The following is a 16,288-nucleotide window of genomic DNA, read 5'->3' as shown; positions in this document are numbered from 1 at the left end:
CAACTCTTAGTCACACTCAGGGTCTATGATGAAGACCTCAAGTGAGCAGCAGGTCGTCAGCTGAAAATAATAAAATGAATACCCGGCGGCGGTATGGGGTAAAAGTTATGCTTACTAAACTCACAATAATTTACAAGGTACTCGTCGAATGAGATGTTTATATGTGATGTGTGGCGTCATGTATCAGTTGCCCCATTTGACTCTAGGGGAAAACTGCAAGATAACCAATAGGCGTCTGTGATATTTATGGTTGTTTTGAAACGTCCTTCCTCTCTTCGGCGTGTGTTCACAACAGGTAGGTTCCACAAACAGTACTGCAAGCGACCTGTACCTTATAGAAGAATGCCCAGAAGAAAGGTAGCTGTAGGCATGTAACCTGTCACGTGATACCACATCAACAAAACACACGAATGTACAATTATCGTGAAGATGTAGAAAGTTGTAGGTTCCTCGATTTGTACGGAAGCTCTCCTCTCTTGTTGATATTTCCCTACGCTACCATTTTCTTCTATAGACTGTCATGAATGTTGTATTTGTTTTTGAAATCCATTAAATAACACCTTCTGAAGCCATATTGTAGTAACTGAAGAAACAAAGATGTCCTTAAATACAGTTCAGCTGAAAAGCCTTTTTGTTTGCATCTTACATCTGATAAGCTCTCTTGCATATGACACATAGATTCCTGTAGGTTTTGGTTATTGGACAAGTTCAACGAGTCCAGGACAGAAAGCACGATGCAAAAACTAGTGTTGAAGAAAGAAATCATGGAGTATTTCTTTCGCATTGGCCACTATGCAAGGAGGAGGTAGGCTGTTTTAACAGTCGGGAAGTAGGCCATTTGATTTGGGCATCAAGCAAATTGTTCGTAAAGGTTCTAGCGAAAAAGGGTATTAATTCGGCTTAAATTCTTAGTGAAAAGAGATTATGATGCATTTGTACATCTCAGGATGACGACCTTATAATATTTGTCTGCAGTCGGTTATACGACTTAATATTTTATTTCGATTTGTTTTAAGAGGTTAATATTGAGACCGGAACTAAGGGAACACATTAGAAATCAGCTACCAGTTGACCCCAACAATTAAAATTGCTTAGATATTGTGTGATTCTTGTAAGGCTATGTGCATGTTAATGCACGTTTCTTTAGAATAACTAGCATTAAATCTGATATCATGATTACTTATCATCAATTGTGTGTAAAAATATTCACATTCCGAAACAATTCAAGTAGCCTAAACTGTACTTAGGGAATGAAAAAAAGGTGACTGCTCTGTAAGAGCTTGCAGTTGTGTGCTAGGGGTTGCTATTTCCGTTATTTGCTCCACAACTGGTTCCCTCCGTTCCCGCTGCGTATGAGTCCTTCTTCCTTCACACGGTAAGTCAAGTTACAGCCGTCCTATGCTTATCTTGTGTGGTTTTCTTTTCAAGGCAATTTCTCAGATTGTTAGCCTAGCCTAAACCATTCAGTAAAGTTAGTAAGGACACCTAGGAAAGGGTGCTAGTGATAACGCAATATCATTTACGTTCGTAGCGCCCGTGCCTTGGTTTCCTTTTCCAGCGTTAATATGTTGCCTGTCATAGGTGAACACGGCTATGGAGGGACAAGGAACGAACGGAGGGACTCGGAGCTGATCAGTGTACCGGCGAGTGCTGTAGTACTAGAGAACATGACACTGGCATAGTAAGTTACAACTTGTAAAGAAAGTGAAGGTGCACGAGAGTGAGAGTGTTTTCTTGTCCGCAGAGCGAGGTGGAGTCAGTACTGAAGACCTTGAGCAGCAGTAAGGGGGCTCCCACAGACCTCAACCCCGTCCTCAGCATGTCTGTTAGCAACGTGATATGCGCCATCATGATGAGTGTCCGCTTTCAGCACAATGACTCCCGCTTCAAGCGTTTCATGGAGCTCATTGATGAGGGCTTCAAGCTGTTTGGGAGTCTGGCATGGGTCAATTTCCTGCCCGTAATGCGGTATCTTCCTGGTCTGCAAGAAACTCGCAAGAAGCTAGCGAAGGTAAGCTCTACCTGCTTTTCAGAGGTCATATTTTATTAGTTCCTAGTATAGGCCACGGCCGCTAACCCCCTCACCTTCTCCCAGCATCTCCTTCATCGTAACAAATCTCCCGGCCTGAGAGACGACGTCACCGTCTAAGAGACACGCCTCCCACTTCAGGGGAGGAATGAAAGCATTTTTAGTAGTAGCAGTAAATTTTATCTAACCATAGTATTAAAGTGGTCTTCTGTAATGGCAGCAAACATATTAGAGCTAAATGTGAAGGAAGCTTTTGCCTAGACTTAACAAGTTATTCCTATTTCATAATCCACTAAGTAACTTGCAAAAATACCATGTATAGAAGTTGTGCTTGATTTTCAAGTTTTGTCTTGGAAGCATAACCGGAAATGTTCGACAATATAAAAATTAATTACGGAGGTCATCAATCAACGTCACAGGACGGGCAAATAACAGACGGATACGGGAGGTTGCTATCTTCTAATCGTACTCATATAGGCCTACTCAAGTTTAGTAAAGATAATATTAACAAGTTAAATGTTGAAATAAACCGCTGTTGTTGGGGTGGGAACTGGAGAAGGCAGAATTTACTGTACTCGGCATAACAGAGACTCGCGCGTGCAGATTTCCAGCTGCACTAACCAAGATTTCAATCGAATCTTTGGAACCTCTATAAGTAAACATATCTTTAAGTACAATAAACTACAGTTTAGTAAGCACACTGTTACCCATTATTAATAGTTTGTTGTAAACGACATCACTTTTAGCAACCCCAAAATGTTGCGTAATTAATCCCTGCTTTTTAAATCCGACATTTGACTTACCTGTAATCATATTTACTGTAATGTGTCGCATAAATGTTTTTATGACCGTACACCCGGGCGAGTCCGAATTTCAAATGTTTTATTTCAGTGAGGCGTATGCAAATTTATTTTTGGGAGGAAGACATTCCTCACATCCCTTCCGGCAATTCCAAGCGAACGCCTAGCGGCCACCATACTTTCGGACTGTTAGTTACTGTTCCACGAAAAATATATGAAACTTCACTACCTGAAATAAACGAATATTGAAACAAGAGCCTTACTAGAAATATGTGAATAAAAAAATATTGCTTGCTTCGTTACCTAATAATGCTTGGATCCCCTTGAAGAGGTACTTATCTGTAGGGATGCAAAGGGTAGCGGGAAAAGCGATCCTAAAACTGCATGTTTTGTGTTCAAAGTTCTGTCATAGAAATCTACAATTCTTATTTAACCAGAAAATTCATACATATTTTTATTATTATCCCGCAGAATCGCTTTGAGATGGGCGCCTTCTTCCAAGAAACTCTGGATGAGCATCGAGAGACGTTCGATCCTTGCAACATCCGCGATCTCATTGACACTTATCTGCTCGAGATTCAACATGCCAAAGAGGAAGAGCGTCAGCTGTTTGATGGCAAGGATCACGGTAAGTTTAGCTCAAGTAGCATGTTCATCGAACATAAATTGAAATCTTACTTCACAACTTTGGAAACTCATCTTATTTCTTGACGGTTCTTAGACATTTGGAAAGCGGTAATACATTTATTGTACGCATTAGTTTCCTCTAATTCATGCATTTTTGTAATATATATCAAACTTCCGAAAGGATAAGAGATTTATCGACGGTTCAGTTCAATAGTAGCATACTCAGACTGGGAAAAGTGGATTGTCTAGCTGAAGGGTTTTAAGATTTCAGCAGATATTTACAAATATTTACGTTTACTTTTCAAAATAATCACCATGTTTATTAGATTTGAGGCAGAATTCCTGCAGTAGCTTTTCCCGTATGTTCTTATTTATCTCGTTTATCACTCTTGATTGCACTAGTGATTTTACGATCGTTTATCAATTCATCAAGCATCAGTAACACTCGTAGGCTTACTACAATTAATATTAATAGTGTTTGCTTTCTGGGCAAACACATAGCCTACGTAGAAAATAACGATTTCAGATTTATAGCTGCATTGAACTGAGCACACGATATTATACGTCAATGTTCTCATTCAATTTCAATAAACTCAGTTTTCTTTAATATGCAACATGCATACAGAGGCTACAATTTTTCTCTCTCAATAATCGACCTGATTATTTTTGTTTACAGATCGCCAGATGCAGCAGATTATTGGTGACCTTTTCTCTGCCGGGATGGAAACTATTAAGACGACTCTTCAGTGGGCTGTGGTCTTCATGCTTCATCATCCAGAGGTTGCACGGGCTGTTCAGGATGAGCTGGATCAGGTGGTGGGACGAAAGCGACTGCCTAGACTCGAGGATATGCCCTTCCTGCCTTACACGGAGTCTACACTGCTAGAAGTACTTCGTCGCTCCAGCATTGTGCCGCTGGGAACTACGCACGCTGCCACCAGGTAAGGACCGTTGAAAAGGAAATTCTAGGGTTATATGAACGAATTGGGTCCACGAAATGTCACTGTAATATTTGTCCCAAATGGAAGATAATTGCTTTTACTCAAATAAAGTGTAAAATCTGCGGTAAATTAAAGAAATACTAGAGAAATATGTATACGTACTTACGGGCTGTAGACTGGACTCCCATATGTTGCATTCCGCTGCTCGTGCCATCTCTTGTTTCTTTCTTGAGGTCCAGGGCTAGCACCGACGAATGGGAGTGCTATGTCTGAATTCTCATTATCTTTATCCATCTGACTAGCGCGGGCAGTTCAAACAACAAAATAGCATGATCCATGGACCAATATATATATTACTTTTTGTTGAAAGGAAAATAGCATGATCCCTGGACCAATAAATATATCACTCAATGAATGAGTTAGGGCACAAAATGAATGAGCAACATGAAGAAAACACCTAATTCATTCAAACAACTTCAGTGAGCAAAGACATCACACACGAAAGTGTTAGACAAACAAAACGCATACGGAAGCGCTGCGACGTAGCAGAAAAAATAGTTGTAAGGTAGTAAAGTATGTATCCATGTTATTCTCTACAAGTAAAATATTTCGTAGTATTTCTTCATTTATCGCAGATTTTACACTTGAATTGAGTAAACGCAATTATTATCTTCCATTTGGGACAAATATTACAGTGACATTCTGTGGATCCAGTCGTTCACGTAACCCCCCGATTTGTGAGTACCCAACATTTCAGATTCTCTTCTATTGTACCGATGTACTACCGATAAGTATCTAGTTCAAATGAGATCGACTGACCACTTTTAAATAATGTTCATTTTTGCATTTTTGTTTGGTTTTCTTAATGTAACATGTACGGTTGATTAATAACCATGAGTAGAGAAGAATTTTGGCATCATATTGCATTATCTGAATGGTATACAAAGAGATTTCACTGGGAGAGTTTTCACGTCAGCACACGCCATGTAGGCTACGACGTAGCGAATCAAGCGACAAGTTGACTAGCCTCTAAGCTACCATAAAGGCCGATGACAATATCAAGAGAAATTAAAAACCAGGAGACGGAAAATTTTTAACGTTGCCGATGTGAAAATATTCACGCAAGAATTGTTCGCTTGGCCAATGAACTCTGGAGCGCAGCGATACGATATTGCAACATGACTTAGTGGAAGAGAGAGCTAAGTAACACAGGATTAATTTAATTGGTCAATTACGGGCTGAAATTGATTACTGCAGTGTCATTCCTGCAGCACTTTGGCGCGCCATTGTCATCGCATTGATGATGGTGTGGGTCTCCTCAAGCAGACTAATATAGGAGACCTTATCAAGTACAAACGACGAGAATGATTAGTTAGGGATTTTTGAGTGGACTGCAGATACAAAGATACATTTCCATGCGTACGCAGAATTATTTTTAAAAAGGAAACAGATTCATCTTGAAATTTTCGGTACGAATTTCTATGATTGGGAGCTTGGATTATCGACTCAAATGCCATTTAAGCCTTCGACTTTATACTGTTCAGGGTTAATTCTTCTAAGGCAGCGACTTCAAGTACAAGAGAAAGAGGATACAAGGGGTCATACAATACTAACACGTACACTATCTCTTCAGGAAGTAAAAACCGTACTCTGTCGTGAAAATCTAAAGGTTTCTCTTAAGATGTACTGTATGGAAAAAGAAAAGCATGCTATTCTCCTAGGAACTTCTTTAGAAATGGAGCATAGTTAGTTTTATCCACTACAGAGCGCCTTTAGCACAAGTTTACTATTAGGGATGGTTCTTCCGAGTGAGGAGTACATCATCTTGCTTTCCTTTCTTTCCCTCCTGTCCTTGCTTCATCTTTCATCACTCTCTTCATGACACAAAGGAAATTTGTAGGACCCATAAGCATGATCCCCTTGGATAACAAAGGTCCATCAGCATGACTCCGGATGTACGGCAGGCTGTTGGCTTATTATACTACGAGTATACTTACTAACATATATTTCAGGTTAGCGAGCCTAATAGTGATAATTATGGTGAAATTTATACTTTGAAAGAGTCAGTGTGTTATATCTACTGTAGCTATATGCACAACACTTTAACTCATAGGTAAATATCCTCTATTCTTGTTACAGGGATGTTTATCTAAATGGCTTCAAGATCCCGAAGCACACTCAGGTGGTTCCCTTGCTTCATGCAATCCATATGGACCCAAATTTATGGGATGAACCTGAGAAGTTCCGGCCCTCGCGCTTCCTGAGTGCAGAAGGCAAAGTTACCAAACCAGAGTTCTTCTTACCTTTTGGAGTCGGTAAGTGTTGTTACTACGATATCCCTTAACGTAATTCTCCTAGTGCCATGTAATTGTCTCTAGCTTAGACCTGATAATGGAACTACCGAGCTCGATGGCTGCAGTCGCTTAAGTGCGGCCAGATAGTGGGTTCGAACCCCACTGCCTTGAGCCCTGAAGATGGTTTTCCGTGGTTTCCCACTTTCACACCAGACAAATGCTGGGGCTGTACCTTAACTAAGGCCACGGACGCTTCCTTCCCATTCCTAGGCCTTTCCTGTCCCGTCGTCACCATAAGACCTATCTGTGTCGGTGCGACGTAAAGCAACTTGCAAAAAAAAAAAAAATTAATGGAACCTAGTGGCATTAAGTCTCACTGCTCCAATTCAACATTCCCTTGCTTCAGGATAACCTTGTTTTTTCTATTTGTGTTAAGGGCGCAGAATGTGCCTCGGAGACGTGCTAGCACGGATGGAGCTGTTCCTGTTCTTTTCGTCACTGCTTCACGTGTTCCACATGGAACTGCCAGCCGATCAGCCTTTGCCCAGTCTAAAGGGCAACACTGGGGTCACTGTCACACCGGATTCCTATAAGGTATGTGTACTTTCCCTTTCGCATATCGTACAGATTTTCCTATGCTCTCTTTAAGTAAAATTAATTGTTAAAATAAACTGCAAGGGAAGGGAAATGGACCTATATAATCATGACCTTAATTTATGATAAAATGAGTTGTAAATGGATATGAATACAGAAGAAGGCCCGAGCGATATTATATCCTTGAGTTACATATATTCATGTCATATAGCATATCACAGCGTTACGTCCATACTCCAAATTATTCTGCGGAATTGACAACATAAGAATAAGTATCGTACATACATTTAGAGGCCAGTCTGATTGCACAGTGTTGTACTGGGGCTACATCAGCCAGTTAGAATTGGGAATTTGTCATGCGTATTCTCTTTCAATCTTTGAAACATACTCATGAGTAATCCTGCATAACTGGGGCTAAGATGCATGGATTTTTTTAAATGATTCTTGCTAGGTATTTGTGAAAATGCCTATTGCACTATAGAAGACGATCTAGTGATTAAATTGCACATAATCTCGTGTTTAAGCAGGAAGGTTGTAACACATTCGTGTTTTAGAACCTTCTTCAATACGAAAGAACTGCCTACCTTCAATATATGACAGCGCACTTCCCACACTTTACTCTTGAGCCTGATAAATCACATTAATTATAATCCGGGCTATGCCAAGGGCAACTTCTTCGCGCCTCGTATGTGCGTGTGGAAAGAGTTGAACTGACGGCACGCTGTATAACCTCATGTCGTTCGCCGTCTCGAACCTGGAATGGGACTCCGGAAATGTGAGCTAGTTAGCTTGGTGCCAATGATGGTTTTCAAATTACTCTGGTTGTTGATTCATCTTAAATTTGACGTTAAATTCTAGCTGGACGTCCATTTTTCTCTTCTGATTAACAGGGCAATTAAAATTTCTCGTTTTTAAGTTCCCTTTCACCTTTCATTTTCAAAATTGAATGCTTTATATGATGTAACTCTTCAGGGTTGTGGCCATCATTCCCTCTTAGAATTCCATATAGGGCATGTGAATAAGTTATTGAGCACAGTTGTAAGTACAGTGCTATACAAGGAACCTAATTATGTTTCAAAAGAAACCCAGTAATTCTATTTCATGATATCTTTGGTGTATATTTCTTATCAATTTCTGTCATTTTAAGAACAAAGCTGAGACTCGGACTTAACTGTTCCCACTTCAAATTACTTTAAAATGTTTATATAAAATGTATTTGGTACTCGGTACTGGTAGATTTCAAGCATGAAGAAGCACATACTTCCTAAATGTCATTGTAATTAAATGTAATTATTCGTGGTTGATATTAGTGCATTGTCAGAATGTGCGTTGAGGAATCGTACTGGTTCATATTTTCATTTTGGATGGGTTCGTAAACTAATGTATGAATACGTGATTCATTACGTTGACTGTTGATATCCTGAACATAGCCGCCGCACCTTCAAGTGTACCTATATGGAATTCGAACGACAGGGACTTGATTTTCCTTGTAAAAAATATGCTTGGGTGAGATTCGAACTGCAGTCAGCATGGCTAAAAGCCAATGATGATTACACCCCGCTATCACGCCTATCGATGTCTTTCCTACTAAATCCCGGAATTCACAATGTTTATCGTACCTTTCCTGGATAATTGTATCTCTACTAATACGAAATTTTTCTGAGAGATATTATTTATTACTAGCAGTGGGGTATGGGAACATTTTCTTAGTTATGAAAGGATATATTTTAAGTTTTGGTAGCCATCATATGTCTTTTTGAACTGATTTCCGCTCTCTAAAATTGATGTGGGTTTAACGACTTGTCAAACTCACTAAACATGTCACTGTCCGGCTCCATGTCTAAATGGTTAGCGTGCTGGCCTTTGGTCACAGGGGTCCCGAGTTCGATTCCCGGCAGGGTCGGGGATTTTAACCTTAATTGGTTACATCCAATAGCACGGGGGCTGGGTGTATGTGTTGTCTTCATCATCATTTCATCCTCATCACGACGCGCAGGTCGCCTACGGGAGTCATATCAAAAGACCTGTACCTGGCGAGCCGAACCCGTCCTGGGATCTCCCGGCGCTAAAAACCATACGCCATTTCATTCAACATATCACAAGTGTCAGCCAACGATAAATTCCTTTTCCTGAATAACGATTTAGGCCTACTTCCTTTTGCAGTTATCTGTTAGGACAATCTAGTCTTATCCACCTCTTATGTTTGCGATGTAAGTCACATATCAGTCAGGAATGAAACGGCGAAGTTCAATGGTTGGGTCACTGGTACACGTCAGTGAATTTCAAGCGCTGAATGTGACTTTCCGCTAAAATCCCTACATTCATGACGAAAGAAATCTGTGATTACTTCTTCAATTCTATGCCTAGAATGGACATCGTAAATAGAAAGGTATCTAATTGTTATCCACAGAGAGCTTAGTGTGAGCTTTATGAGTGAAATATTTTTCTCTTACTTTTTTGCTCAGTACCAAACCATTCTCCTGTAACTAAGAGAGAAGAAGGAATAAAAAGGAAACAGTAGACAAAGTTAACTTCTTCAGCAAAAAAATCTCTCTCATAAAATGAATGAAGGAAAGAAAGGATGAGAGAATCCTCACGCTTCTCAATTTTCCCTCATAATAATAATCCATTTCTAACGTCAATATTGCGCTGATCTTGATATTTCGGACAAGTGTTGGTTGCTTTTAACGTCGCAATAACACATCGAAGGTTTTTGGGGATATTTAGAATAAGTAACATTTTAATGAGTGCGTAGTAGCGGCTTTATTCAACCTGTGTTTCTTCTTTGTTTGTAGGTTTGCCTCGTTCAGAGGCCGCTCGATGGTGAGTTTGACTTCCTTACGGACTCAAGCTCCTTGAGGAATGTCGGTGTCCACTGAACATTCCATTCCTTAAGTTCCTGCCGCAACAGCAGCCTGTTCCCAGTACAGTGAAACTTATTTCAAGGTTTATTTTGCTCAATTATTGTACATAAACACATCTAAGTTAGGAGTGAAAAATGTGCCATAAATGAACAAGAAATGTATGTCTTCAGTGAAGATACGTCTATAGCAAATACGAAAGGAAATGCTCGCATTCATCAACAGCTGCGTGAAGAGTGAAAGACTCATATTGGTGAATGATCATGTTCCACTCAACAAACTGTATCCGGCTGTGCTATTTAAAACTTGTGTTCATTATCCTAGTTCCATATTGTGTTGTTGTGTTGTCTTGCTGTGTTCATATTACAGAGCCGAAAGAAGCAGCAATTGCTGTGGTCAAACATTTACTAGTCACTTGTCTTAATACTTCAGATACAAACTCCGACAGTCTTTAGGCCGGTTCTTATCTATCAAACTATTGTTGATCTCAAGAATTCCTACTGTAGTTTCATTTTATTTTATATAATGACAACATGACCCTGTAAATAGATTATTTATCTACTCAGGAGCGTACAAACTAGAATATAGATTTGTTCTCATAAGACTTCCTAGTGAATAAATGGACTTCCAAATTACATTTTAATGAATGAACTTCAGGGATAGTTACAAAGTCAGTGGTACTTGAAGAAATAGGTCTTGTCTTCATGAAGTAATCAGCCTATTTGAGAGTACCTCCTGATTTGGAGCATGTAACCTCCAAGGTTAAACACTGATACTCAGTGAAAATACCTTGGTATCATGGGCACATACGAGTGTAGTTGGAGTCTTCTTTCATTGAAATTCTTTCTGAGCTAAAATGACATATATTGTGAGATGAATGACGTACAATCAGTGATGATTTCACAGTCGTGTTGTTGACTCAATTCATTTTTTAATACAAGTAAGATAAACATTTAATCCGGTGAAGTTGACCTTCTCTGTAAGTTGATCACATTTCCTGATCCATCTGTCTTATATATATAAATGTTAATATGTATTAATTGACAAAACTTGGTATCGTCATAGGCGATCAAATTCATGGATATCATTCTCTCCATTCTTTGTATTTGAAAGTAGGGAGAGAAAAGGAAATGTTTAAGTTTGGAAGGTTATACAGGGGCCTTCTTAAATTATTGCACAGTATCCTATAATGTGATAATTAAAACAATACAACTGTATTTATCACTGATATTCTAGATTTGTCTCCACCTGATACGAATGTGCAGATTAACATCAGTTATTATTATATCAACTTGGATCAATTAAAACGTGTACTACTGGCTTTACTTTTAGCATCTCACTCCAGTTTGTGTAGTATGTTCATCTCTCTGTGAGCAAGCAGGAAGGATGAGAGAAAGCATCCCTAGAACAAATCAGTCAGGTTTGTTCTAGTCAACACTCCATCTGTTCGTCAGTGCCCATGTACTTCTTACCTACATTCCTAACAGAGTACTTGAGTATGTGTAAATATGTGTGACTGACTGAGTGTGTAGTAATGTAATGGATATCAAGTATCCTAACTATTATGTAAGAAAACAGTGTTGTTTGTCTTTGTCAAATGATGCATGATTTGAGAGAATTTAATTTTTCATACAAAAATAAAATAATTTATAAAAAATGGAATTTAATGAAATTACTTTGTTTTCTTTCTGTCCTTATACTCACTCATCCTCCGTATGAATATCCCAGTATTTCTGTTTAAATCCATCTGCGTACTGATACTCGAGAAAAAATGGACAGTTAAAATCTTCAACTAATTTTGAAGACGGATAGTCATTGAAATATTATTTTGGAAGGCTAGTAAAAATATTCTGAGCAACGAAAATAATTCTGGAGTCTTCAAAAGAATCGGTTTTCGTAGGCCTACTTCAGCAAAATACCTCCTGTTTAAAATTAATTAGTCACATTTATATCGATCTATGTCGATATATGAACCGACTGATAAAAATCTGAAGAACAGATGCGTTAGGCATTAACGGGCCGGAGAAGTTGATTTACCATTATTCCTAGCACAAACTTGAAGGCACAGTTGCACGATGAGGATTACTGATGTTGTGGTGGGGAAAAAACCCTGATGTATATACAAGTTATATTATGCAGATAATTTCCATAAACGAATAACAACACTTTCAGATCTGAAGCCCCTTTCTAATGTCAATATGTTTCTAACACACTGTCGTATAGACAAATAACATAGTTTTTAATTTTACAATTTGCTTTACGTCGAACCGACACACATCTTATGGCATCGATGTGATAGAAAAGTGCTAGGAGTGGGAAGGAAACGGCCGTGGTCTTAATTAAGGCATAGCCCCAGCATTTGTCTGGTTTGAATATTGGAAACGATGGAAAACCATCTTCAGGTCGGCCGACAGCGGGGATCGAACCCCTATCTCACGAATTCAAGCTGACTGCTACGTAACTCAAACCATGCAGCCACTCGCTCGGTAACATAGATTGTATGTTGTCTGCGTGGCACATACGATCAGAGTACTGGTCTTCAAGAATTAGCATGACCGCAGATCTCAACTACATCAATGGCGTTTAAGGGAGCTTATGCACGATAATAAAATAATTTTGTGTGGATATTTCTAGCCTAGTGCAGCCCTTGTAATGCAGACCCTCCGACCAGGGTGGGCGGCATTTTCTGTATATATGACACTGCGTGCTATTGTGGTGGAGGATAGTGTTGTATGTGGTGTGTTTGTTGCAGGTATCTTGGGGACAGTACGAATACAGAGTCCCCAGACCAATGAAATCAACCATTTAAAGTTAAAATTTCCGAACCAATCGGGAAGAGAACCTGGTGCCCATAGAACCGAAGACTGCTCAGCCAAGGAGCCAGACTTCCGTACGAGGATTTCACGCCGTCGATTTTTCACCATAAAATAACTTCTATTTGACAAACTCTGGGTCTCTCAATACCAATAAAAATGAATGAGACTCAAAAAAATGCCATCAGCACAATTTACGTAATAAAACACACGCTACTAGCAACTGTGTTCTTTCTTTAATCAGTAAAGAAACAACCGATGTAAGCCCAATACACTGGTAATAGAATCCATCCTGAAAATTTGAAAGAATATTACATGATGATGTTATTTGCTTTACGTCCCACTAACTACTTTTACGGTTTCCGGAGACGCCAAAGTGCCGGAATTTAGTCCCACAGGAGTTATTTTACGTGCCAGTAAATCTACGGACACGAGGCTGACGTATTTGAGCACCTTCAAATACCACCGGACTGAGCCAGGATCGAACCTGCCAAGTTGGGGTCAGAAGGCAGCTCCTCAACCGTCTGAGCCACTCAGCCCGGCGAGAATTTTACAGTTCACATTCCTGCGAGGTTCTCCCTGCATTAAGTTATACACTGTCTTCATTCATTCTAAAGCAGCATTTACTATGGAAGTTCCCAGAATTATGCACACGGGAGTGATTACCACATTGTCGGCAATATCAACAACATGAAACAGCAAAATTGCATTATCTGGTTCCCATGTTCTTGGAAAGGTTGTTGCTTAGTGGTAAATAAACTAAGTTATAGCCTATACTAAAATGGTATTTTCCTGGTGCAACAAATTGATCATCACCGCCTCGTACTCCCTATGAACTCTGCACATTATCGAATATAATTCACATCCCATTGAATTACCTTCTTGGTATTCTCGTACCGATATCGCCATAGTATTGCTTAAGTTTTAACATTCACCTTTGAACGCAAATGAATATGTCGGTGTAATATGGAAAAGTTTATTGGATAGACAAGGATACAAATATTCTCACGTACCGCAGACTTGCAAAAGTGAGCCTGACAAAATTCACGTTATTAAATTCTGATAACGAATATATCACGGAAATATCATTTCTTCTTGACCTTTATACCAATTTATTACTATTTGTTTTACGTCGCACCGACACAGATAGATCTTATGGCGACGATGGGATAGGGAAGGTCTAGGAGTGGGAAGGAAGCGGCCGTGGCCTTAATTAAGGTATAGCCCCAGCATTTTCCTGGTGTAAAAATGGGAAACCACGGAAAACCGTCTTCAGCCCTGCCGACAGTGGGATTCGACCCCACTATCTCCCGGATGCAACCTCACAGCTGTGCGACCTTAACCGCACAGCCAACTCGCCCGGAATTCCAATTTATTGAGATCAGCATTTATGGGGTTCTGGTTCAGTTTTAAGGCCGTATGCCCTTCCTTATGAGGAGGACAGCATTCTTTATTCTTTATTGCATCTTCCTGTGGTTGGATGGCAGTGTGGTGATTTGTATATATATGATGGGAAGTGTATTAACACGAACACTTAGTCATTGAGCATGAATTTAAAACGTTCGATCCGGCCCGGAATCGAACCCAGGGCCCTCTGAACCGAAGGCCAGTGCGCTGGTCATTCATGCAAGGAGCGAAACACGGAAATATAAACGAAGAGACCTATAAAAATGTAGATCATTCTCTTGTCAGAAGGAGTATAGTCTAATCTGTTTATCGTTGATTTGCATAACTCCAGTAGGATATAACAAGAAAAGAATGTACGATACGATTTCTCTATTGAAGATATAACGAGAAAAATATTATTATTATTATTATTATTATTATTATTATTATTATTATTATTATTATTATCTTTGTCGTTGTTGTTGTTATTAATGTTACTTCTGTCGGGAACTCTTTCAGTCACAGGCCTCAGTTAATTAGAGACACCGGTTGCACTTTAGAGCAGGAACTACACAATTACAGGTTATCAGACTGGTTTCAAACATTCACATAAACAAGAAGTCGAATGTTATGATGTGTTTAGCACCTAAGAAAATAACAATAATAAACAGTTGAAACCACCTCTCCATTGTAGAAAGCATGTAATTTTCGTAACCTTAGGATTTAAGGTATTGAGACTAAGTCCATAGTGAAGATAGAATCTCAGTTTAAGAGTCTAAGTAAACCGAGGAACCTAGGACAACACCCTAATGTGTTTGCAGGGCCAATGATCTCCATGTTCGGTCCCTTAAAACAGCAGTCATCATCATCATCATCATCATGTATATGCTGGACGGAGATGAAAGGATGAGACTGTAAAAGATATGTGAATCATGTCTGTATTTGTTCCTCGGTTTCTGGCATTTGGGCTGTCTTGGCTCCACCTATGTAGGTTAGTATACACAAGCGGTATGCTAAGCAGTCCTAGTGAAAGTTCTGAAGGCCATGCATACAGACTGGGCACACCGGCGACATGGCAAAACGCCAAGGTATTTACAACTCTTAGCAGAAGTTTTTTTAAACTCCCTTTTAGTGTTCCTTGCGGTTAGTGAACACAGAGCAAAAGAGAGAAAAAAAAGGGAGAAAAAAGAAACTGCGAAGTTTATTTACATAAGGTAGGTTCCAAAAGTCTAACCAGTTTGGTGAGCCCGGTTTAGTAATAAACGTTGGGAAGGAACCCTGCAACGGACTCAGGTCAATTAGCTTCTTCACTAAACGTCCATAGTTTTGACGCCCACCTTGGTATAAAGGGAATATATTCTTGCTACGTGTCTTCTTAGTAAAATTCTTGATTTAGAATCTCACTTCCTTGTGGCTTCGTTTTCTCAAGATATAAACGGAATGAATCTATCCAGACATACCGAGTTACACTTTTGAGGAGATATCAAAGAAAAAAGAACACAGTGGTGAATGATGAATGGTGAATTTACGTACTTGAAACACCCATGCAACACCAGTAATTAGTAACAAACTTAACTAACAAACAATAGTTCTGTACATTTTTAACAATTCTGTGTATGTAAATGGTAGTTGTTTATCTTCACTCAACATTCCTTTTCTTCAGTTATTTATGTTGTAACTATTAAAATTGTCTGCTAAATTAAGCAAAACCTAATTTAATGCTAATTACGGACCTTAATAAAGGGATTAATGGATTCTGACTTGCACTTTGGAATAATAATAATAATAATAATAATAATAATAATAATAATAATAATAATAATAATAATAATAATAATAATATCCGCCTCCATATTATAACGGTTAGAGTATTAGCTGCCGCTCTAGGAATCCTGGTTTCGATTCCCAATAATGGCAGAGATTTAAGAACGGTAGGAGGGCTG

At 39.2% G+C, this 16,288-nt stretch overlaps 1 protein-coding gene across 1 annotated transcript in view; it reads left to right on the top strand.

Moving 5' to 3' along the window:
- The window catches only part of Cyp18a1 (Cytochrome P450 18a1), a 32,600-nt gene extending 20,822 nt beyond the window's left edge, over window positions 1-11,778 (top strand). The window contains exons 3-8 of the mRNA XM_067139511.2: window positions 1,745-2,011; window positions 3,301-3,457; window positions 4,133-4,397; window positions 6,537-6,712; window positions 7,128-7,285; window positions 10,081-11,778. Of these exons, the coding sequence (XP_066995612.2) occupies window positions 1,745-2,011; window positions 3,301-3,457; window positions 4,133-4,397; window positions 6,537-6,712; window positions 7,128-7,285; window positions 10,081-10,164 (1,107 nt within the window). The 3' untranslated portion in view covers window positions 10,165-11,778. The remainder of the gene's footprint in view (window positions 1-1,744; window positions 2,012-3,300; window positions 3,458-4,132; window positions 4,398-6,536; window positions 6,713-7,127; window positions 7,286-10,080) is intronic.
- Window positions 11,779-16,288: the final 4,510 nt, after the last annotated feature.

Source organism: Anabrus simplex, chromosome 2 (genome assembly GCF_040414725.1).
Source record: "Anabrus simplex isolate iqAnaSimp1 chromosome 2, ASM4041472v1, whole genome shotgun sequence".
NCBI classification, from domain to species: domain Eukaryota; kingdom Metazoa; phylum Arthropoda; class Insecta; order Orthoptera; family Tettigoniidae; genus Anabrus; species Anabrus simplex.
Note: the sequence above shows the minus strand (reverse complement) of the source record. Positions and strands in the feature narration are given on the sequence as shown.